Here is a 23,288-nt window from a genome sequence, read left to right on the forward strand (position 1 = left end):
TAACCACAACAAAAGTCAGAAGATTTGGGGGTCTGAAAACAGAAGTGCATGTGAGGATGTGAGGATCATACCCGCAGCAAGGGATTGAGAGGCCATAAAAATGCTAGATGGAGACTCTTGGCCCTCCCATCCCTCTCTGCTTCCAGTACTTTACCCTCCACACAAGAGTCAGAAACACTTTTCTGGGGAATCTGACTGGCCCAAGTGGAAACAAGAAAAGATACCAATACTGGGGTTTCCCAGTCTACCCAGAACACCCTGAAGCAATACTTGAAGTCAACAAGCCACTGCCCCCTCCCAGCTCACTCAGCCAGCCCCCTACCATTAATCATGAGCACACAACCAAGATGCACCAGACAACTGAGCAGGACCCCTAAAACAGAAGACCGAGAGCAAAACACACAGGAAAAAGCAATCTGGACAAAAGAAACCACATGTAGAAAAGAAAACATCTTTTCGTGTCTGTTTTCAATTTTTTAATTTTAATTATTTATTTTTTAATTTCTTGTCTGCCCGTGTGGCATGGGGGATCATAGTTTCCTGAAAACATCTCTTTGAAGAGTGTCATTAGAAAATAGAGTCCATCCAATTAACAAGAACACAGTGCTACTAAAGTAATGGAACGTTGGCAGAATAAAAATCGGTTCTTAGGCTGGGGAGTGCTGCCTGACTCCTCCGTGTGGGGATCTCTCTGCTCTGCCCTCTGCAGACGTGCAGTTGCTCTCTCTTCTGGGGGCTCCGAGGCTCCCCCTGTCCTTCCCGACCGGTAGAGGGGGCTTCTCAGTGTGTGGGAACCTTCCCCCCTCACAGCTCCCTCCCAGAGGGGCCAGTTTCCTCAGAATTCTTTGTCTCTTTTATCCCCTTCTTTTTTTTTTTTGCACTACCCGATTAAGTGGAATTTCTCTTGCCTTTTTGGAGGTCTGAGCATTTCGGAAGTGTTCTCCAGGAGCCACTCCCCAAGTGGATGTGTTTTTGATGTATTTGTGTGGAGGAAGGTGATTGCCATGTCCTGCTCCTCCACCATCTTTTTCCCCTTCTTACCCTCAGAATGGGAGAAAATATTTGCCAACAAAGCAACGGACAAAGGATTCATCTCTAAAATGTACAAGCAGCTCAGGCAGCTTAATGCCAAAAAAGCAAATAACCCAATCCACAAAAGGGGGGAAGACCTAAATTGACATTTGCCCTAAGAAGACATGCAGATGGGTAACAAACACATGAAAAGATGCTCAACATCACTAATCATTAGAGGAATGCAAGTCAAAGCCACAATGAGGTATCACCTCACACCAGTCAGAATACCATCATCAAAAAAACTAGAGACAATAAATGCTGGAGAGGGTGTGGAGAAAAGGGAAGTCTCCTACACTGCTGGTGGGGAAGTAAGTTGGTACAGCCACTATGGGAAACAGTTTGGAGCTTCCTTAAAAAACTAAAAATTACTATATGACCCAGTAATCCCACTACTGGGCTTATACCCTGAGAAAACCATAAACCAAAACGTAACATGTACCATAATGTTCACTGCAGCACTGTTTACAATAGCCAGGTCGTGGAAGCAACCTAAATGCCCATCAACAGATGAATGGATAAAGAAGATGTGGCACATATATACAATGGATATTACTCAGCCATAAAAAAGAATGAAATTGAGTTATTTGTAATGAAGTGGATAGACCTAGAGTCTGTCATACAGAGTGAAGTAAGCCAGAAAGAGAAAAACAAATACCATATGCTAACTCATATATATGGAATCTAAGGAAACAAAATGATACTGATGAACCCAGTGACAGGCAAGAGTGGAAATGCAGATGTAGAGAACAGACTTAAGTACACGAGGCTGGGGGAGGGGGAAGGGGAAGCTGGGACGAAGTGAGAGAGTAGCATTGACATATATACACTACCAAATGTAAAATAGATAGCTAGTGGGAAGTTTCTGCATAACATAAGGAGATAAACTAGATGATGGGTGATGGCTTAGAGGGCCAGGAGAGGGAGGGTGGGAGGGAGTCGCAGGAGCATGGGGATATGGGGTTATATGCATAAATACAGCTGATTCACTTTGGTGTACCTCAAAAATTGGCACAACAGTGTAAAGCAATTATATTCCAATAAAGAGCTTTAAAAAAATAGGTTCTTCAAAAATAAAAATATGATGGAAATGACAAACTCAATAGAAACTTGTAGATAAAGTTGAGGAAATCTCTCAGAAGGAACAGCAAAGAGGATGAAGAAGATGCCAAAGGTAAAAATGAAGGAATCATCCAGGCAGTCCAACATCTGAACAATAAACATTCCAAGAAGAGATAACAGAGGAAACACAGAGGAGGGGAAGCAAGAGTGAAATAATTCATGACAATTTACTAGGACCAAAAGATGTACATTTTCAGATGGAAATGGTGCTCTGAGGCCCATCTTCAGGGAGAAAAGCAGACCTATGCCCAGGCACATTGCTGTGAGATTTTTGAACACCAGCTAAAGACAAGATGCTACACCTTCTAGAGCAGGGGAGAAAAACAGGGACCAGAGAAAAGATCAGGAATCAGAATTACTTCAGATTTCACATGAGCAATGCTGGAAGCAAGGAAACCACAGACCCATGCCTCCAACATCCTAGAGGAAAGCAATTTCTAACCTGAATCCTATACCCAGACAGACTATCAAATCAAGCAGGAGGGTAAATTGAAACATAATTCAGACATACAGGGTCTCAAAAGATTCACCTTCCATGCATCCTCTGTCAGGAAGCTGTTGAAGGAGATTCCACAAAAGGAGGGAGGAAACCAAAAAAGAGGACATGAGATATAGAAGACAGTGCCCTGGTGCAGGAGAGAATAGATGGAAATTTTCTAGAATAACAGCAAGAGGAGATCCCAGCTCCATAAGTTTGTACCTGGTGTAGACAGTAACTGGTAGGCAGAAAAATAGCCCCCAGAGATGTCCATGTCTTAATTCCAGAATATGTCCTAACTCCTAATACTTGTATGTATATTATGCTACATGGAGAGAGGGAATTCAGTTGCAGATGGAACTAAGGTTCCTAATCAGTTTACCTTAGAATAGGAAGATTATCCTGGATTTCCTGGTGGGCCCCATGTGATCACAAAGTTTCTGATGGAAGAGGGAAGCAGAAACGTCAGTGTCAGAGTAGCACAATGTGAGAAAGATGCAACCAGCCACTTCTAACTTGAAAGATGAAAGGGGGCCACAAGCCAAGGAATGCAGGCAGCCTCTGGAAGCTGGAAGAGACTAGAAAACAGATTCTCCCTGAGAGCCTCCAGAAAAGAACACAGCCCTGCTGACACCTTGATTTTAGCCCAGGGAGACCCATTTCTGACCTCTGACCTCCACAACTATGAGACAATAAATGAGTGTTGTTTTAAGGCACTAAATTTGTGGTGGTTTGTTACAGCAGCCACAGGAAACTCACACAGTAACCAATCAGATTGGAGCCTGGCATATCGAGGTGACTGTTGTCACCATTTTGCTGTATATCCTAAGGCAACTTCTGGGGAATGCGGTCTACCTAAATAAGAGAAAGAGCAGAGAAGTGAGAAAGCAAGAGACCATGAAGCCAGGAAATCCAATCCCAGAGAAAGGCAAAGCAAATCCCAAGGATGACAGTAAAGGGAAGTCCTAGGGTGAAGCATGCAGTCACTCAAGGACCAACCAGCGTAGACAGCAGAACGCCATCTCCAGGATGGATGTGTCCAAGGAAAATATACTAGAATTGATAAATTACTTGATGTGATTTCAACTGTGGAAAACTGTACTGAGAGCTAACTGGATGGTATAAGAAGAATTTTCATTATGTATACGGAAAACTAAACAAAGAAAAGAGGTAATCATTATCTTCAAGAAAAAAAGAACGCTATACACCCCTTCAAAAAAGGAAAGAACCTATCATAATAGACTACAGCCCTCAGCTGTGAGTAAAATTTGCAAAGAAATAAAGCAAATGATGAATATTAATTTCATAAAAATGTATACTCTGAAATTACACAGATAATGTGAGAGCGATGGGAGATGAGGGATATTAATTAGTTTAATTTTCACTTACCATGATAAGAGATCAAAAGAGCACACCCAGAATTTTTGCATTAGAACATAAGTAGTAACCCCATATTGTTTAGAAATTCAGAAATAAGTCAATGCCAAAATAAATGACTAAAAGGGAGAAGAGTGGTTGCCTCTTGGGATGGGGGCTGGGAGGAGTAGAGAGGGGTGTGGCGAGGAATCCTGTCTTCTGTTCTAAGTTGCATTTTCAAATTGTGTGCATGTATTACCTTGAAAAACGGAAAATTAAATTTTGAAACCCTATCCAGAAAGAACAAAAGACAAAGGAATAGAGGCATGCCAAGTAAGCCCAGGAACCTGATACAAAACCTTACTGTACCCACTAACTTCAAACATCAGGACCCTGTCTACAAAACTGGGAAGCCATGAAGATGATAATGCAACCATCCCAGCGTGGAGGCAAGGACTGCAGGCACTTTCAGGAAGACAGACAATTAAGCATTTTAGTAAAGAACCACCAGAAAATGCTGCTAGTCTATTATGCAGGTAACCAGGCCTGCACGGATGTAACAGAGCTTGGCTTTGTCCAGTGATGGGTGATTGCTTGAGAGGACACAAACACACACACACACAGAGCTCAGATTCATCTTTCCGTTGTTTGCAACGTTCCCCTTTACCTTTGTTTTCTAATTTTTTTATTTTTTTATTTTTTTATTTTTCATTTTTTAATTGAAAAAGATAAAGAATTGGAAAACAAGGGAAGGAAGATAAGAAAATCAGAGGCACAGTCTAGGGGCACACCTCTGAATAATCAGAGTTCCAGAATGACAGAAGAGAAAATGGAAAATTCCCCAGAACTGAAGGAATAGAATTTCCAGGTTGAAAAGAGTCATGAAGTACCTGCACAATTCATGAAAACAGATCCACACAAGGTTTATCACTGTGAAATTTCAGAACACTGAAGATAAAGAGAAGATTCTCTATGCTTCCAGAATGATAAAATTGGTCACATACAAAGGATCAAAAATCAGAACCAGTTGAGATTTCCTGACAACAATAGCATAAACTAAATGACAATGGAGCAATGGTTTCACATTTTTGAAAAAAATTCTTTTCAGCCTAGAATTCCATACCCAGACAAACTATCAATCAACTACAAGGATCAAATGAAGATGTTTTCAGGCATGAATGGTCTTTTTAAAATGTATCCTCCAAAAAGAAGCATGTACCACAGTGTTCATTGCAGCACTATTTACAATAGCCAGGACATGGAAGCAACCTAAATGCCCATCAACAGATGAATGGATAAAGAAGATGTGGCATATATATACAATGGAATATTACTCAGCTATAAAAAGGAATGAAATGGAGCTATATGTAATGAAGTGGATAGACCTAGAGTCTGTCATACAGAGTGAAGTAAGCCAGAAAGAGAAAAACAAATACTGTATGCTAACTCATATATATGGAATCTAAAAAAAAAAAAATGTTACTGATGAACCCAGTGACAGGGCATGAGTGGAGATGCAGATGGAGAGAATGGACTGGAGGACACGAGGCTAGGGTAGGGGAGGCAAAGGGGAAGCTGGGATGAACTGAGAGAGTAACATAGACATAGATACGCTACCAAATGTAAGATAGATAGCTAGTGGGAAGTTGCTGTATAACAAAGGGAGATCAACTCAATGATGGGTGATGCCTTAGAGGGCCAGGACAGGGAGGGTGGGAGGCAGTCTCAGGAGGGTGGGTATATGGGGATACATACATATAAATACAGCTGATTCACTTTGGTGTACCTCAAAAGGTGGTACAGGAGTGTAAAGCAAATATATTCCAGTAAAGAGCTTAAAAAAAATTGCATCCTTTTGAAGAGGAAAGTTAGAAACTTACACTCAGCTAAAAATAATTCCATGCTTGTTTTGCTTTTGTGAAATATGCTTGCTGCACTGAGAAAGACAGAAAAACAGGATGACCTAACAATCCAATGTAACTTTAAGATGTTTTGCTAAAAAATGGAATGTTCTGCATCTGCTCTTGTAAGTTTTTGTTTGGAAACTTTCATGCTCTGTAAACATGTGCGCTAGAAAAGTAAAGCTCACCCTGAGCTCAGGGCCCAGAACTTTGGAGCGTTAGCTTGTCTGGGGCAGCCGACTTAATAAACCTGAGTTCTCCAACCCTCCGAGCATGGTGCTTGGTTTCTCGATGGACCGATTTCTGCAACACTTTCTCAGAATCTATTAGAGGTGGTATTCCACCAAAACAAGAGAGTACTCCAAGAAAGAGAAAGATATGAGTTACAGAGGATAAAAGCATTAATACAGGAAAGAACTGAAGGGCATCGCTAAGGGATGCTAGGAAAGAGAGATACCAGGATGACAGTATGCATTAAATGTGACTCAAGACAAAGGTTCTGAAAGCTATTGTCCCCACTAGATAGATGTGCTGAGTGCCATCTTCCCCCAGGTGCCTTCTGGTTACATCACATTTGTAATCTGACTCATAATGTTCCTCTCATGGACCTGCCCACTAGCATTCCCAGGAAGAAGCTGTTACAAAGTGTCAGGGAAGTTGAAACTAGACTGTGACCCAGAGATTCTGGGACTCTTCACCAAACATTGGCAGCATTGCCCAGTCCTTACCTAGCTAGCTGTGTCCTTGCTACCCCTCAGTTTGTATATTAATCACCTTTCACATTCATATATATGTACATATATATTCGTTGTATATATGTACATATATATGTATCAAATATACATGTATTTATATACATGTGTATATTTACATATATATTAATTGATTAATAATAACATGATGGAAGAAAAAAATAAGAGAATGCCCACTGGAAGACATCTACTGTAGCATCACAGAGCACAGGATGAACTAACCAACAAGCAGGTCAGTGCAGTAAATGCGGCTGGTTAAGAGCAGATTGAGGAAGCTGGGCATGATCCTTGTAGGGGTGCTGGTGAATGCCTCCCCAGCCAGTCACTGTGGCCCACACAGGCCAGGGGACAAGACGCTGGGTGATCCAAGAAAAAGAATGAAGATGAGGACCACTAGGACTCCTTCAACTGTTACAATTTATTAAGTGCATTTTCCGAGATGCCACTCTACTAAGCATAATGGTGTCTTATTTAATTTGCTCAGTAACCCTCCGAGATCAATAGTATCACTTGAACTTTACCAAGTTTTAGAGAACTTGAATTCATCCCCCAAGGTCATAAAGCTGGAAAAAGATAGAGCCCAGATGTAGGCCAGTGCTGCCTGACTCCAAGAGCCCACGCTCTTGACCACCACACTGACCAAGGAAGAAGAGACCACATTTCATAAAATAAAAAAGCAATGAAAACCAACTACCTGACCCGTCTTAAGCTCACCCTTCACCGAAAGGAAAAAAAAAAAAAGCATACTCTTTAGCATCCACAGGCATCTAAGAACATTTTGGAACAATGTTCCCCCCAAAAAGGAGGGCATGTGGGGGAAGGGCCAGAAAGGGAGGGGAGGAGTGAGAGAACATGGGAAGGAAGTTAGTTTCCCAGGAGAAAAAGAGATTCAACAAAGACAAGGCCCATGGCCAAAATCAAGTAAGTAAATGAGCAAAACTGCCTCCCCTGGGGCCCCCGGGACTGTCCCTTGGGTTACAGTGCGGCTGAGCACAGTGCTTTCTACAAGCAGGAAAAGCCGTGTCAGGGAGACCTGGGCTTCAAATCGCACCTCTGCCACCTATCAGCACAGATGGAGACCACTCTCGGGAAAAGAGACAACACAGATTTGTTTGATGAAATGAATGGCCATCCTCAAGTGCTCTGAGCCTCAGTTTCCCTACCTGTAGAGTGGGATAATAAAACCTGCCTCTGGGGCTGTGGGAAGGGTCCATGTCAGGGTCAGGGAGGGCCAGACAACCAGGCTGACAGTGATGGCTGTGCTCACGCCCTCGGCTATTGTCCCCTGACCGCACTGGCCTGCGGTGCCCGTCTCCCCACCCCCATCCCCACCCCGACTGTGCCGTCCCGGAGGGCAGGGTTCTGTCCCTGCTATTCTGTCTTGTTTGTGCCCCTGTCTCCACCCCAGCCCAGCCCACACTGATGCCCTGCTCAGGTGAGGAAATGGTGTGGTTCCCAGGGATGGGGACACCCTGAGGACCCACCTGGTCGCTGCAGGGGATCCCATAGCGCAGCATACTGACAAAGTGCTCGCAGTTCTTGCTGGTCAGCCTGTAGGGAACCTCCCGGCCCACCAGCTCCTCCGCCCACTGGACGATTTGGCTGGGAGGCAACGGCCTGTATTTGTCATCGTGCTTGTTGTTGACCCGGTAGCGGTCTCTCCCGGCCACGAAGCACAGCCGCTCCTTCTTCACGACGGCCCTGTTGCTCAGCACTGAGCAGACACATCCAAAACCAGCCCCCGCGAATTCACCTGTGGATTCAGGATGAAGAACAGAGGGATTGGCCTGGGCCAGCCCACAGGGGCTTAGAGCAGCCCCCAGCCTGGCATCCACCACATCCACAAGGGGATGAACAGATGTGAAAAGGTCAGCGGTGTGTGGTTTTCAGTAAGGTGTGGTCTCTGGGCCCTGGTTTCCTTATCTGAAAGGAGGAGGAGTAAAGTTCCATGATTCTTTGTGATTTTTTTTAACCTGGAGAAGCTGGCCTTGTACACCCTGTGACACTTCGGTGGCCTTCTTGATTGTGCAAATATGGGCCCTGACCACACCCACCTCCCTGGGGAAACAGAGTGTGAAATTTTCGATCCTACCAAGACGACACTTTCCTGGCACATTGAAAGCTGATGACTGCAGAAAAGGTAGATGGATTTGCAGAATCGGATCCCATCCTTCTTGGAGGAAAGGGACCAAAACCACACAGCTCCTCCCAAAGGTGTGACACCAGGGAGGTCCACGGGGTACACCAGCACACCTCTGGCCAAGGCTGAGGGGCTGGAAGAGGGGACAGATTTCCCGAAAAGAAATTGCCTTGAAGAAAGGGATTTGGGGTCAACACAAAGATCAAGATGGTGGGGAGGGAAAGCTGATGCCCGCACAGAGTTTGAGCATCCCTCCTGAGGCAGCCAGGCTACACCATGTGGGGATGGGCAAGCTTTGGATATGATGGCTGAAAAGCGGGCTTGGACTAAAGAGGCAGACCCCAGGGAACATCACAGAGGAGGCTAACTCTCCCTCAAAGAGCGTCTGTGGCCCTGCTGCAATCAGGAACCCCCAGGGCTCTTCCCAGTTGGTGAAGTGTCTTGTTACCCTGGGCAGGACCCATCCTCCACTGTAGCACCATGTGAAAGCAACAAGCAGGGCAGGTTGGCCCGATCATAGCCTAGGTCCTTGTCTGCTAGGCTTTCCAAAGAGGACTAACCCCCTCTGCCCTAAGTAGAATCCTGAGATTTTAGGAAATCAGAAGAATTCAGACTTGTTACTAATAGGGCAGGAATGCTTGATGGATTCAGCAAAGTAAATAAAAGATGGTTTCTGTGTTTGAACCCCGAGTTTGTGAAAAGGATCGGCATGGGGACTGGATCAGAGGAGCTCCTGAGACCCATCCACCTTCAGCCCCTAGGCAGGTGGGTAGCAGGGCTGGGACTGGGGCGAGGCACGCAAGGTGCCTGGAGCAAGTTCATTGTCAAGACCTAAGAGTGAGGACTTCCTTACATGTCGCACCATGGCTGCCACCCTGGTGAGTGAGGGCATAGGCTGACAGAAGCTGTGGGTTCTGATTCTGGCTCCATCACTGGATGGCTTTCATATGTCTCTTAACTTTGCTGAACCAACACTGGGAATCCACAAATACCAACTAAGATGGATTCATGAACACACATCAATATAGGAATATAAAGTTCCTTTAAAAAGAATTACTTTACTTTTTAAAATTAGTCTATTGAAGAAAAGATCACCCACTTTGCTGGTAGCGGGTAGTGTAGTGGGTGCGTTCACTGCTGCTTCCTGGTCCGGTGGCCTCGCTCCGGGAAAGCCAGGCATGAAGATCACAAGGCAGAAACACGCCAAGAAGCATCTTGGCTTCTTCCGCAACAATTTTGGGGTCCGCAAACCGTACAAGATCCTGCTGGATGGCACCTTCTGTCAGGCGGCGCTGGAGGGCCACATCAAGCTGCGGGAGCAGCTGCCCCGCCAGCTCATGGGGGAGGCTCAGCTGTGCACCACCAGGCATGTGCTAAAAGATTTGGAAACATTGGGGAAGGACTTATATGGGGCAAAGCTGACTACACAAAAATGCCAGGTTCAAAATTGTCCCCATTTCAAGAGTGCAGTGAGTGGATGAGAATGTCTGCTTTCTATGGTTGAAGACGGAAATCCTCACCATTATTTTGTAGCAACACAGGATCAGAATTTGTCTATGAAAGTAAAGAAAAAGCCCAGAATTCCTCTCCTGTTTATTATTCAGAACACTATAGTCTTGGATAAACCTTCTCCAAAAACAATTGCATTTGTGAAAGCCATAGAGTCAGGTCAGCTTGTCTCAGTGCATGAGAAACAAAGTATCAAGCAACTCAAAGAGGAACAAGGTTTAGCAAAAGACCCTGAACAGAGAAGAAGAAAAAAGCCCAAGAAAATAAGTGGCCCCAATCCTCTTAGCTGTTTGAAGAAAAAGAAAAAAACACAGGATACAAACTCATCTGCCTCTGAAAAGAAAAGAAAAAGGAAAAGAACCTGAAACAGATCTACCTCAAAAGTACTTTCTGAAAAGCAGAATGCAGAAGGATAATGAGTCCTTTGGATACTTTTAAAGACATTCAAATAAGAACATAAATTTCTTTTTGAAACCAGAAGTCCTAATGGTAAAAGACTAAACTTATTTTTGTAAATGAATATTGACCCACAAGCCATACAAAATTATTTGTAAAAAAAAAAAAGAAAAAAAAACAGAATGGATGGATTTAGGTGTGATCATGCTTAGTTTTCTCAGAGAATTTGGAAATTGTTTTTTAATGTAAAACTGTTGTCTCGTTCTGTTTTACTGCCACCCCCCCCACCCTCCAACATTATATGCAGATAATTTTAAAAAAATCATATAGTACCAAAACGCCTGTGACAAAAAGGTAATCCCTCTTTCGCATTCACAGAGGAAATTTCCTCTTTCATCTCATGTAGTGGTTGTAGAATTTATCTTTATATTTCCAAATAATATGAATATGCTGCTACCTTTTTATCTGCCCATTATTTATTGGTTTCCTACTAGAAAGAGTAGAAATTTTGCTTACTTATTTTACTCCACCATTTTTCCAATATATTAATATTTCAGACTTCATACATCCCAAATTCAGTATTTTCATTTTGATGACTATAAACTTTGCTTACTACTGAACCAAGTAGCATGCTATGGTTGAAATTATTTCTTATGTTATTTTTTTATTAGTCCAGAAGTTAATAATGGCCTCATGTTCTTCTAGCATCTGACTTGAACTTGCTATATTCTCCAGTAACTCTGGAAAGGATCTCATAATTTTCGATATAGTATCAGGTCAGTTCTTACCCATGGCGATATTTCTGGAGCCAGCCCTCTGTCCTCCAGTGTGAAAAGGTTTTCTGCCAAGCATGTTGCTGAGCTATCACTCAGGTACTTCCTGTCCTTATCCAGAGAATCTACTTTGTCACTTTTGTAGCCTAGATTCTTCATTCTAGTCTTTCTTGATTTCCTCTTCTGCTGTGGTGGAGCATAGAGTGTGTAGGAGGTACATTTTTTGAGGCTTCACCAGTGTGTCTGAACTTATATTTGTTGCACTGATAATCTAGTAAAATAAAGAATTACTTGTTGAGCCACTGCTTACTCACCTCCAGGGGAAGGAGCCACTATTGTACCCTCTCTCTCCCCATGCACTGGAACTTACAGAAGAACAATAAAGGAAGCTCTGCTGGTCACAGAGTAATACAAAATGCCCAAGTATTTGTTTGACTCAACACGCTGCCATTAGTCTGGGACTTGGATAGTCTTCTTTAAATCCCTTTATTGCCAGGACAAGCAACCACTAAAGTCCGGACTACTCCATCAGAAGTCAAGTAGGAGGCTCTGGGGAGGGAGCACTGAATCCAGGATGCTAGACTACTAGGGAGCCCTCAGACACAGGGAAGATTAACTGCAGAGAACTCTCACAGAGCCCTGTATCACAGTCTAAAACCCAGCTTCGTCCAACTGTCTGCAACTGCCAGGGCTGGACACCTCACACCAAACTACAAACAAGACAGGAACACAAACCCACCCATCAGCACATAGACTACCTGAAGCCATATTAACCACACAGATACTCTAAAACACACCACCTGACACAGCCCTGCTCATCAGAGAAAAAAAGACACAGAGCCACACTGGAAAGCAGACACCAGATCCCCCCCACCAGGAAGCGTACTCAAGACACTGGACAAACCCCACCACAGGGGGCAGAGGGCAGAAACAAGAGGAATTACTACAAGGCAGCATAGGGAAAGGAGACAGCAAATCCTATAAATGAGACAAAAAGAGAAAACAAAGAAACACCATGCAGGCAAAGGAGCAGGAAAAAAAACCCACAAGACCAAATAAATGAAGAGGAAATAGGAAAACTGCCTGAAAAAGAATTCAGAGTAATGATAGTAAAGATGATTCAAAATCTCAATAACAAAATACAGAAAATACAAGAAACAGTTAATAAGGACTCAGAAGAACTAAAGAGCAAACAAACAGTAATGGACAACAGAATAACCAAAGTTAAAAATACTCTAGATGGTATAAACAACAGAATAACTGAGGCAGAAAAACGAATGAGTTGGAAGATAGAATGGGGGAAATAACTGCCACAGAGCAGGAAAAAGAAAAAAGAAGAAAAACAATGGAAGACAGTCTCAGAGACCTTGGTGACAACATTAAGTGCACCAACATTCTAATCATAGGTATTCCAGAAGAAGAAACAAAAGAAAGGGTCTGAGAAAATATTTGAAGAGGTTATAGTGGACAACTTCCCCAACATGGGAAAGGAAATAATTAATCAAGTCCAAGAAGGGCAGAGAGTCCCATACAGAATAAACCCAAGGAGAAATACACCAAGGCATATATTAATCGAACTAACAAAAATTAAACACAAAAAAAAAATATTAAAAACAACAAGAGAAAAGCAACAAATAACATATAAGGGAAAACCCATAAGGGTAACAGCCGATCTTTCTGCAGAAACTCTGCAGGCGAGAACAGAATGGCAGGATATACTGAAAGTCCTGAAAGAGAAAAACCTACAGCCAAGAATACCCAGCAAGAATCTCATTCAGATTTAACGGAGAAATCAAAAGCTTTACAGACAAGCAAAAGTTAAGAGAATTCAGCACCACCAAGCCAGCCTTACAACAATTGCTTAAGGAACTTTTCAAGAGAAGGAAAAGACCTACAAAAACAAACCCAAAACAATTAAGAAAATAGCAATAGGAACATACATGTCAAAAATCACCTTAAATGTAAGTGGATTAAATGCTCCAACCAACAGACACAGACTGGCTGCATGGATCCAAAAAAAAGACCCTTCTATATGCTGCCTACAAGAAACCCACTTCAGACCAAGGGACACATATAGACTGAAAGTAAAGGTATGGAAAAAGATATTCCATGCAAATGGAAATCAAAAGAAAGCTGGAGTAGCAGTACTCATATCAGACAAATTACACTTTAAAGTAAAGACTATTGCAAGAGACAAGGAAGGACACTACATAATGATCAAGGGATCCATCCAATAAGAACATATCACAATGGTAAATACCTATGCACCCACCATAGGAGCACCTCAATACATAAGGCAAATGCTAACAGCCATAAAAGGAGAAATCAACAGTAACACAATAATAGTAGAAGACTTTAACACCCCTCTTACATCAAAGGACAGATCATCCAAACAGAAAATAAATAAGGACACACAAGCTTGAAATGACACATTAGACCATCTCGACTTAATTGATATTTATAGGACATTCCATCCAAAAACTACAGAATACATTTTCTTCTCAAGTGCACCTAGAGTCTGTCATACAGAGTGAAGTAAGTCAGAAAGAGAAAAATAAATACCGTATGCTAACCCATATATATGGAATCTTAAAAAAAAAAAAATGGTGCTGATGAATCCAGTGACAGGGCAAGAATAAGGATGCAGATGCAGAGAATGTGCTGGAGGACACGGGGTTGGTGGGGGTGAAGGGGAAGCTGGGATGAAGTGAGAGAGTAGCATAGACATATTTATACTACCAACTGTAAAATAGATAGCTAGTGTGAAGTTGCTGTAAAACAAAGGGAGATCAACTCGATGATGGGTGATGCCTTAGAAGGCCAGAACAGGGAGGGTGGAAGGGAGTCGCCAGAGGGTGGGGATATGGGGATATATGTATAAATACAGCTGATTCTCTTTGGTGTACCTCAAAAGGTGGTACAAAAGTGTAAAGCAATTATATTCCAATAAAAAGCTTAAAAAAAAAAGAATTACTTGAAAAATCCATTTCACTCAGTTTTTCTTGAGAACTGAATTGTTTACAAGGTCCTGGGGAAAAAAAATCCCTTTACTTTTTTTGAGTTCCATTTGTCCAGTATGGAGGATGATTTTCTTTTAGATGTAAATGTTAACTTAAATGGCAAAATTCCAAAATAATACTCTTTCAGGTTGGCTTTAAAAGTTACATTTAAAATGTCTAATGGGTCAATTCAATTAGGAATTGAAAAATCAAGCTTTTCTTTTTTGGCACCCTCCCCAAATGTTTTTGCACTTTACGTTTGAAGCAAAATTTGTCAAATTGCTCCTGACTTTGAGCTGCCTGTGATACCTTCAAATAGTGTTTCTTCATCTATATCTTTAGAATATCATGATCATGTATGAAGTGCTTCATGAATAAGTTCCTATTTATGACTAAAATAAATAACTTTTCTTAAAAAAAAGAAAGAAAAAAGAAAATATCAAACAAGTGGAGAAATGGCACATGGATACGGCAAACAGTCTATGACTAAATTTGGGGAAACCTCAGACTTGACATTATAAAATCATGTTTCAAGGCAAGAAATAGAGAGAGAGTAAGGGTTTGAGTCCCACCTCCACAACGTTCCTGCTATGTGACCTTGGACAAGTTGTGTAACTTCTCTGAGTCCCCAATTCCTTGTAGAATAGGACCAGTAAGTTCTACCTGTGCCTACAGTACTGAACTGGGAGCTGCCAGAATTAAAGAAACTGACTACATAAGGAACCTCCACCAGTGCCTGGCACAGGCTGAGTGCCCAGCAACTGTCCACTCTCATTGTTATTGGGTGGTGCTCTAAGCTTCCTTCCAACTCTACTTTCCACCCTTTTCTCAGCAACAGGAGGTCAGTCCCCCTTGCCCCACATATTTCAGGAGATTCCTGGGACCTGCAAGGGAGAAGATGCAGATAGAAGCATTTTTCCCTTTCAGGAGTATCACTCACCCCATGAAGGGTGTCACACTTGTCCACCCAGATCCCTGTCATGCCTTTCCCTGCCTCCTGGGCAGCCGTTACACCCACTCTGTGCAGCCAAACAATACTGAGGCCTTAATAGGTGCCCAGCCTTGTCCAAGGTGCTGAAGACAGACATGAACTACACAATGCACCTGTCCTCAACTAGTTTACACTCTAGTTGAAAGCACATTGACAAGGAACAAATAGAAAAAATAAGACACTTTCAGGTACTGACAATGCTATGGAGAAAATTAAGTGAAGTCCAGAGGACAGCATGACCAGGGGAAGCTGATCTAGCTTGGGATTGGGAAGGCCATGCCCAGAAATGGGCATGAGTTGAGACTTGAATGATGAAGAAGAGGCAGCTGTGCTGAGAGCCAGGAAAGAGCACCACAAGCAGCATGTAGAGTGAAGGCAAGGACCTCGGGAAGAAAGGAGCGTGGCATGCCTGAGGCTGCAAGGAGGGCAATGTGTTTGAAGTCTACAGACCCAGGAGGAGAGAAGAGGAAGCTTCAGGAAGGTCAGTGAGGCAGGCAGAGGCCAGACCACACCAGGCTCACAGGCCACAGCACAGATTTCAAATTTATTCTTCGTGTGATGGAAATGCCAGTCGAAATTTTAAGCAGAGGAGTGACACAGTCAGATTTACACTTTAGAATGATCTTGCTGGATGCCCAATGAAGGAAGGACTGAGTCTAAGTGGACAAGAGGCAGAGAGAACAACCAGAAGCTGCAGTAGCATCAGGTGAGAGAAGATGGTAGCGTACCCCAGGACACAGCCGTGGAGTTGCTGGGAAGTGATCAGATTGGGCCTCTGTTTTGGAGATAAAGCCAATTTCCGAATGGATTAGACATGGGGTAAAAAGGATCAAGGATGATGCTAGACTTTTAGTCTAAGCAACTGGATGGTATTGTCCACTGAAGCCCTCCATCTGGGATGTATCAAGTTCTATATGCCAATTAGACACCCAAGTGAAGATGCCAAGCAGTCAACAGGTTACACATGTCTGAAGCTGAGCAGGGTTAGTCCTAAGTTAATTTTATGTCCTTAGGGAGACAATGACAAAGAGCCAGCATTAGAAGCCAAGGGATCGGATGAGGGAAGTGTAAGAATTAGGCATATGGGAGAGGAGGAGGAGCCCCCCTCCACAGGACACCAAGAAAGAAGGGCCCAGTGGGAAAGGAAGAAAGGCAGTGCCAGGGCAAGAGCAGAGACAGGTCCTCCTGTTAAATGCTGCAGAGAAGCCCCATAAGCTGCGACCACCATATTGATCGTATTGACGTAGCCTTGATAAGAGCTGCTCCAGGAGGGAGAAATACTCCCTGGTGGAGGGAACAGGAGAGAGGATGGGAAATGAGGAACCAGCAAAGGCCATGGAAAACAGGAGATCTGCTCTATCCAAAGTTAGGCAGGGAGGATGTGAGGGAGAAGGGGTGTTTGTTTGATCAGTGGGAGATAGTCCAGTGGTTTATAGGCCAATAAGAATAGTATAGAAGGAAGAGGGGAATTTGACAGCAAAGTGTTTGTGAAAGTAAGAGGAGGGTGTCCAGGGCACACTCCTAGGGGGCTGGCTTTTTAAATAAGGGCAGGGGCACATTTGCATTGAAACAGAAGAAAAGGCAGATTATGTGGTTACAGATGGTGGTGGGTTGGGTGATCACGTAGGGACGGTGACATTTACTCGGGGTACTTCTGCTTTCTCTGTAAACACAGATGAGTTCTCTTGTTTCGCTACCATTCTTAGTCAGTAAGAGACACACCCAAGAATGTCCAGAGCAGCTGCTCACAGAGCACCCCACAGCTGGAAGCATCGATGCCCATCAGCAGAAGAATGGGTAACAGACTGAGGGGTATTCACATAACCGAAGACACACAGCAGTGGAAAACTCAGAACAGGGACGGCCTCACGGGCCAGTGAAAGAACCGGACACAAAAGAGCACAGGCTGTGTGATTCCTCTGCCCTGACCTTCTAGAACAGGCACAACTAACCTACAGCAGGAGAACCTAGAAGAGTGGCTGCCTCTAGGGAGGGAGAGAGGATAGCGAAGAGGCACGAGGGGGCCTCTTTGGGGAGGGGAAATGTTCTAGATCTTGATAGGGTCATGGTCACATGGATGGATACATCTTTTTAATTCACTGACTATACACTTGACTACATTGTGCACTTTACTGTATTTAGGTTATACTTCAGTTGAAGTAAAAAGTTTGAGAAAAGGGGTGGGGAATTCTCACAACAATTCTCCAAGTCAAGGATTCTTAACCTCAGGTTACAGATGAGGAAACCAAGGGTGGAAAGTGAAGCTGGATTCACAGCCAAGTCTGCTGCCCAAACACCTGTGCTCTTCCCAGGAGATTTGCACTTAAGGATCAAAGGTATTTTATACAAAGTCATAATATATAAAAAAATGAAAAGCAGAACTGCCTTCTTGGAAGCCCAACTCAGTCTCTCTGCATGGCCCTGGGGTTCTGAGGTGCACAGTTTGAAAACTATTGCCCCACAGCAAGCATTCAGGAACCAAATGCAGGGGTGGGTGCAAGAAGAATGTAGGGGTCCCCTGTGAACCAAAGCTCCCCCATCTCCCTCTGCTCCCACCCAGCACAGTGGAGCCCTGGGTGCCCTTACTCGGAGGGGCCAGGTGGATCACATATCCATTGCCAACGTAGATGGCCCAGTGACAGTACAAAGGGCGGAAAATCTCGATCAGGTCTCCAGGCTGGGGCTCTGGCTGCAAAACCAAGAAGAGGGCTGTTAGAGGTGATACCAGGACTTGGAACCAGGGGCCAGGCTCAGCTAGAAGGGGGCAGCTCAGTGGCCTCCAGCTCACAGTGCTCCAGGGCATCCTCCTGAGTCCTGCCGGCCAGTCCAATGCCAGTCCCACTTCACAAGGCTGTGTCCCACACCTGCAGGGTCTACGGGCCTGCCCACCTGTCATTACAACTTGCAAAGTGCACACCTGAAGGGTTTCTTCATTAGCTGGGGTTTCTGCCTTATTGTTCCTCTTTCTAGGAATATGATTTCTTGACCTCTTACTCTGAGCCAAGCACTCTGCTCAGGGTTTTACAAGCACAGCTCAATAAACTCACACAACTCTCTTATGAGGTGGGCACTGCTGTAAACCCCATGTTATGAGTGAAGAAATCAAGGCTCAGGGATGCAAAAGAATGTTCGCAAAGCCACACAGCCCTTGAGTGACATGGTCAGGACTCAATGCTAGGCTGCCTGATACCAGGCCCAGTGTCCTCACCACCACACTGACCATCAGGCAAATGCTACGGGTTAGTTGATCAGTTTCCATCTGGGGATCCTGCCAGGGGAGGTCAAATAGGGGGGTGTCACACAGACACTCACTGACCTGGCTCAGGGCCTGGCAGAGAATTGGTGTCAGCCTCTGGCAGTAATGTCCCCCGGCTGCTCATCCCAAGGATAAGAGGGTGTGTGTGTCTGTGTGCGGGGAGTGGGGTGTGTGTGTGTGTGTGTGTGTGTGTGTGTGTATGACAAGCGAAGGAAAACTCTCCTCTGCGCTGTGCTCACACCAGTACTTCTGACACTGGATGTGTGGGTTTCCCACAATAAGCAATTCAGTCCTCGGTGCACACGGACTGGGCGTCCCACAATTTAACTCAATTCTGACACGAACGGCCCAGAGTTCGCGCAGACCCCACAGGCATAGTCCTAGAAGACTGAGACCCCCACACACCTCAGACAGCAATTGCAAGTTGCAGGTTCTTACCTGTGCTCTGAACTGTAAATTGGGAGTTCCCACAGCCCCTCCTCGGGTTTAGCAGTGTGCTGGAAAAGCTCATTGAACTCAGGAAAACAGTGTACTTGCTAGATTACCAGTTTACTAGAAAACACACAAGTCAGGAACAGCCAGAAATGCAGAGGGCGAGCTGTGGGGGGAGGGAGGCAGAGCTTCCGTGCCCCTCCGGGGACCACCTCTCTCCAGCACCTCCATGCTCTCACCTACACCCTAGTTAGGGGTTTTATGGAGGCTTCAGTGTAGACACAATTGATTAAACCATTGGCCACTGGTGATTAATGCAAACCCCAGCCCTCCCATCACCTGGTCTGTTGAAAGGGGCTTATGCTGAATGACAAAAGACATTCCTCTTGCCTCTACCACTCGGGAAATTCCTCGGGTTTTAGAGCTCTGTGGCAGGCACCTGGGACCAACACTAAAAATACATTTCTCATTATATCACAATGGGCGTGTGTGGGAGTGAGGCTGTGCTTGTGCGCACAGGGGAAGGTGGGAAGGTTGCTGAAAGGCTCTTCAGAGCCCGCCCTGTTAGGGGAGCACAGCAGCCCAGAGCCTTAGAAAACTCAGAGAGGTTCAACTGATTGAGTTCCCAGTATCAGACATTGTGCTAAGTGCTGCGGGTAGGGGTCACTCCAACCTGGACCAGAATCACGGGTGATGAGCTTCTCTGGTCCAAACTAACCTTAAATCTCTTTAAACACCTAGAGACAGAGCCCACCCGAGGTTGTTCCAGCCCCTCTGTCCTTTCCTGCTCACCCGATTGCTCTTAGGGGACAGACCCCTAGGGGTTTCCACACATCCCACCACCAAACTCTGTGGGCCTGACAGACATTCCGTCAAAGATTAGAGGGGAGTGTGGACTCCCCCTTGTATGGCCTCCCCGGGGATAAAAATGATGGACAACGGGAAGAGCCAATCACAACTCTACAGTGGTATGAAGTAGGGTCTATAGCAGTTCATTTCTATTTATACAAACATTAAAACTGCTAACAAGCATCCCCTATGGCAGGAAAAAAAATCTTTTCACAGGAATTTTACAGATAAATCATGCTGTTTTATTGCAGTAATCATAATTTATCTTCCCAGAAGAAGGCACCCAGAACTTACTGAGAACCCATTTGAAAACATCGGACCATGGGGACAATTTATGAATCCCATTTGTTTTCCAGAATAAAAGAAAAAATATATATTAATTGTTTGCTGAGAGTTAGGGGAGCTCCAAGGATCCCCAAAGGAGAATTTAACTGGGTGTTTCCATGAATAGGCCAGGACATAAAGGCAAGGCAGAGACCCAGCCCTCCGGGAGGCTCCAATTACAAAAGGAGACAGTTGGGACACCAGTAATATGCTGTCAAGTAACAAGCAGGCAGTAGGTACACAGACCCGCGGAGCTCCCTGTGCCGCAGGCAGATACCAATGAAAGGAGACCTACACAGAGAAACACGCTTGCAAACTATATATGTATTCACACACACACACACACACACACACAGACGGCAACAAAAATATCTACAGAGAAACTGAGATGCAGCTTGTCTTCCCCTCTTTCTCATGTCAGTGTCCAACAAACAAGGCTGACCCTGAAAGTTTCTCCTGAAATTCACTGTCTCATCCATCTCTCATCCACTGACTTGGTCCAGGGCAGTCCTGTCCCTGCCTCCATAACCCCTTCTGCCTCCTGACCGCCCCCTGCCTCCTGCCCCTGTCACTGCACATCCAGTCTCCCCAAGACCCTCTGTGACTTGCCTCCCAAGGGCACATCTGCCCATGACCTTCCTCTGACCTTAGAGCACAGGGCAGCCCTTGGGGCCCTTCCTGACCTGCCCGCCTCACCCCTCTTCACCCTCCTGCCCGCCCACCCCCAGGCTGACTGGATGACTTGCCCTTTCCCTGACCCATTGCTCGCTCTTGCCTCTGCTCCTCTGCACAGCTGCTTTTCTCTGACCCCACCCCCTGCCCCACACTCCCTTCTCTTCTCCCTCATCAGACACCCTGCCTCTGAGAAGCTGGCCTGCAGGCCCCACCTGGTCAGCGGCCCTGTCCGGGTCCCCAGGCTCCAGGGACCTCCCCCTCTGTCCTGCCATGCTGGGATTCCCTGTGCCTGTCTGCACCCCCTCTGCACTTGGAGCTCCATTCAGGCAGGATCCTGTGTGCTCGTCCCTCCCTCCCCGCATCTCCAGCGTCCAGTGAGGGGCCTGCCTTGGAACAAGAGCAAAGGAATTGTGCAAGCAGGAGGGCTGGAGGCTCCGTGAGGCCAGGACTCCTGCCCAGCTCCTCTGCTCTCTCATCCCAAGGCGCCCCCTCAGCCAGGGCAGGGCCAGAGATGGTCTCTATCTGGAGAACATGTAGGGACTATTCACTCCATCCCTAAATGTCCCCAGATGTCTGTGACCACGGCCAGGGCACTGACCACAGCAGCCGTAGAAAGACTAAACGTCTGCTATGTCTCTGCTTGGAAAGGAAATGGGGCTGGATGCAGACACAGAGCAGACACAGCAAGGCCAGATGACTCTTCCCCACACTTCCTGTGAAATCTGACACACCTCTTCCCGAAACTGGTTGATTTCCAGGAATGGCAGGAGTCTGGCTTGTTCCCTTCCAGCTGCACACCAGCTAAGGAGCCTGCCCCCCACTGAACCTTCTCTCATTCAGAAACAGTGGGCTACTTGGGAGGGGAGATTTCAGACTCAGAATACTGAAATGCAAGTGCACTTTATCTAGCCGGACAAATGCCCTGGGGGTGGAGAAGGCACCAAACCCCAGTGGCTGAGGCAGAGGAGGTGGGATGCACTCACGGTTCATGTCCAGGGTCCCCCCCAAACCCCCGCCTCAGCTTCTTCCCCTTGACCCCCAAAGCACCCACCACCTCCCCACGGAGGTCCCTGCCCCTCACGGCCCCGGATGCAGGGAGGAGGCTCACTCTGCCCACAGACCTGGTGGTCCTGCAGGAAAAGGGACTTTTAAACAACAAATACACTTTTCCATGAAACCTTCACAGGACAGGCGGTGGCAGCCAGACTAAGGCCTTCTTGGGAGGGGAGCTGCCTCCCACCACAGGGTCAGTGATGGACGTTTCAGGGGACTTACCGGAGCCATTGCGAGGCCAGGGCTGAGTCTGGGTTCTGCTGCTCTTCCAGGAGCTTTTATGTCAAAGTTAAGAGTTTCACTTTCCCTTTCCTTCCGGCACTAAAAGCTATCACACACTAAATAATTTTTAAAGGGACACTAAAGATTTGCTTTATCTGGAAAGGTCAGTGACTACACCCTCAAAACATGGAATCACCGGGGCTTTAAAGTCACCAGGGAGCAGTCAGAGTAAGAGGGAGTCCTTGTGATCTGCTCCTGCTTGAGAGACCCAGAGTCTCTTTCAACAAAAACCTGGACAACTGTTCCTGCTCCATGAAGGGGGGCATTACAGGCACAGAGGTGCCAACCCCCGGTGCACCTCCTAGGCCGCTGTAACAGCTCCAGGAAATATTGGGCCAGAAGCCATGGGGCAGGGCAGGTGAGGTGCTGCACTCCACAGGGCAAGTCTTCAGGAGGTGGGTGCCTTGGAGCGTGTGGGGCTCAGGCACTCCTTGCCCCTATGAGATACATTTGCTTGCAGGAAGCAGATCTTAAGGAAAAGGGGTTCTGAGAATTGGAAGACTGGGATTGCCATATATACATTACTAAAAAAAAAATATATCAAATTGCACACTTTAAATATAGGCAGTCTGTGGAGCCCTAAACCAAAGTCAGAGTTAATTTATGGCCTAGCAACCCAATTCCAGAGTTGGCTCAACCCCTGCACCCCAGCAACGTTGGTAACCTAACTCAGGCTCTATTTCTTGACTTAGGCGAGCTGACGACACGACCCCATATTAGGGAAGGCGTTCAACATATAGGATCCTGGCCTATCACGTCATGACACCCTTTGCCTTTTGGCACACGGACCAATGGATTAACGCCATTCTCCCAGCAGGAATTTTCTTTGCCTAGGGCTTATAAAAGTTGGCTGCCAGCCGGGGAATGAGTCAGCTCTCCTTGGTCTTCCAGGAAGTCATCCCGCTGATTTTCCAGCGTCTTTCTCACTC

General features: G+C 45.5%; 1 protein-coding gene and 1 pseudogene across 1 annotated transcript in view; one reads left to right on the forward strand and one right to left on the reverse strand.

The window, feature by feature from the left end:
- The window catches only part of LOC130849515 (phospholipase A and acyltransferase 3-like), a 30,035-nt gene extending 7,684 nt beyond the window's left edge, over positions 1 to 22,351 (reverse strand). The window contains exons 1-3 of the mRNA XM_057728467.1: positions 22,300 to 22,351; positions 18,075 to 18,177; positions 8,165 to 8,433 (exon numbers count right to left, since the gene is read on the reverse strand). Coding sequence (XP_057584450.1) covers positions 8,165 to 8,433; positions 18,075 to 18,177; positions 22,300 to 22,308 — 381 coding nt within the window. The 5' untranslated portion in view covers positions 22,309 to 22,351. The remainder of the gene's footprint in view (positions 1 to 8,164; positions 8,434 to 18,074; positions 18,178 to 22,299) is intronic.
- On the forward strand, positions 9,999 to 10,745 carry LOC130849514 (rRNA-processing protein UTP23 homolog; annotated as a pseudogene).
- Positions 22,352 to 23,288: the final 937 nt, after the last annotated feature.

The sequence above is a fragment of the Hippopotamus amphibius genome, chromosome 3, assembly GCF_030028045.1.
Source record: "Hippopotamus amphibius kiboko isolate mHipAmp2 chromosome 3, mHipAmp2.hap2, whole genome shotgun sequence".
Classification (NCBI taxonomy): Eukaryota; Metazoa; Chordata; class Mammalia; order Artiodactyla; family Hippopotamidae; genus Hippopotamus; species Hippopotamus amphibius.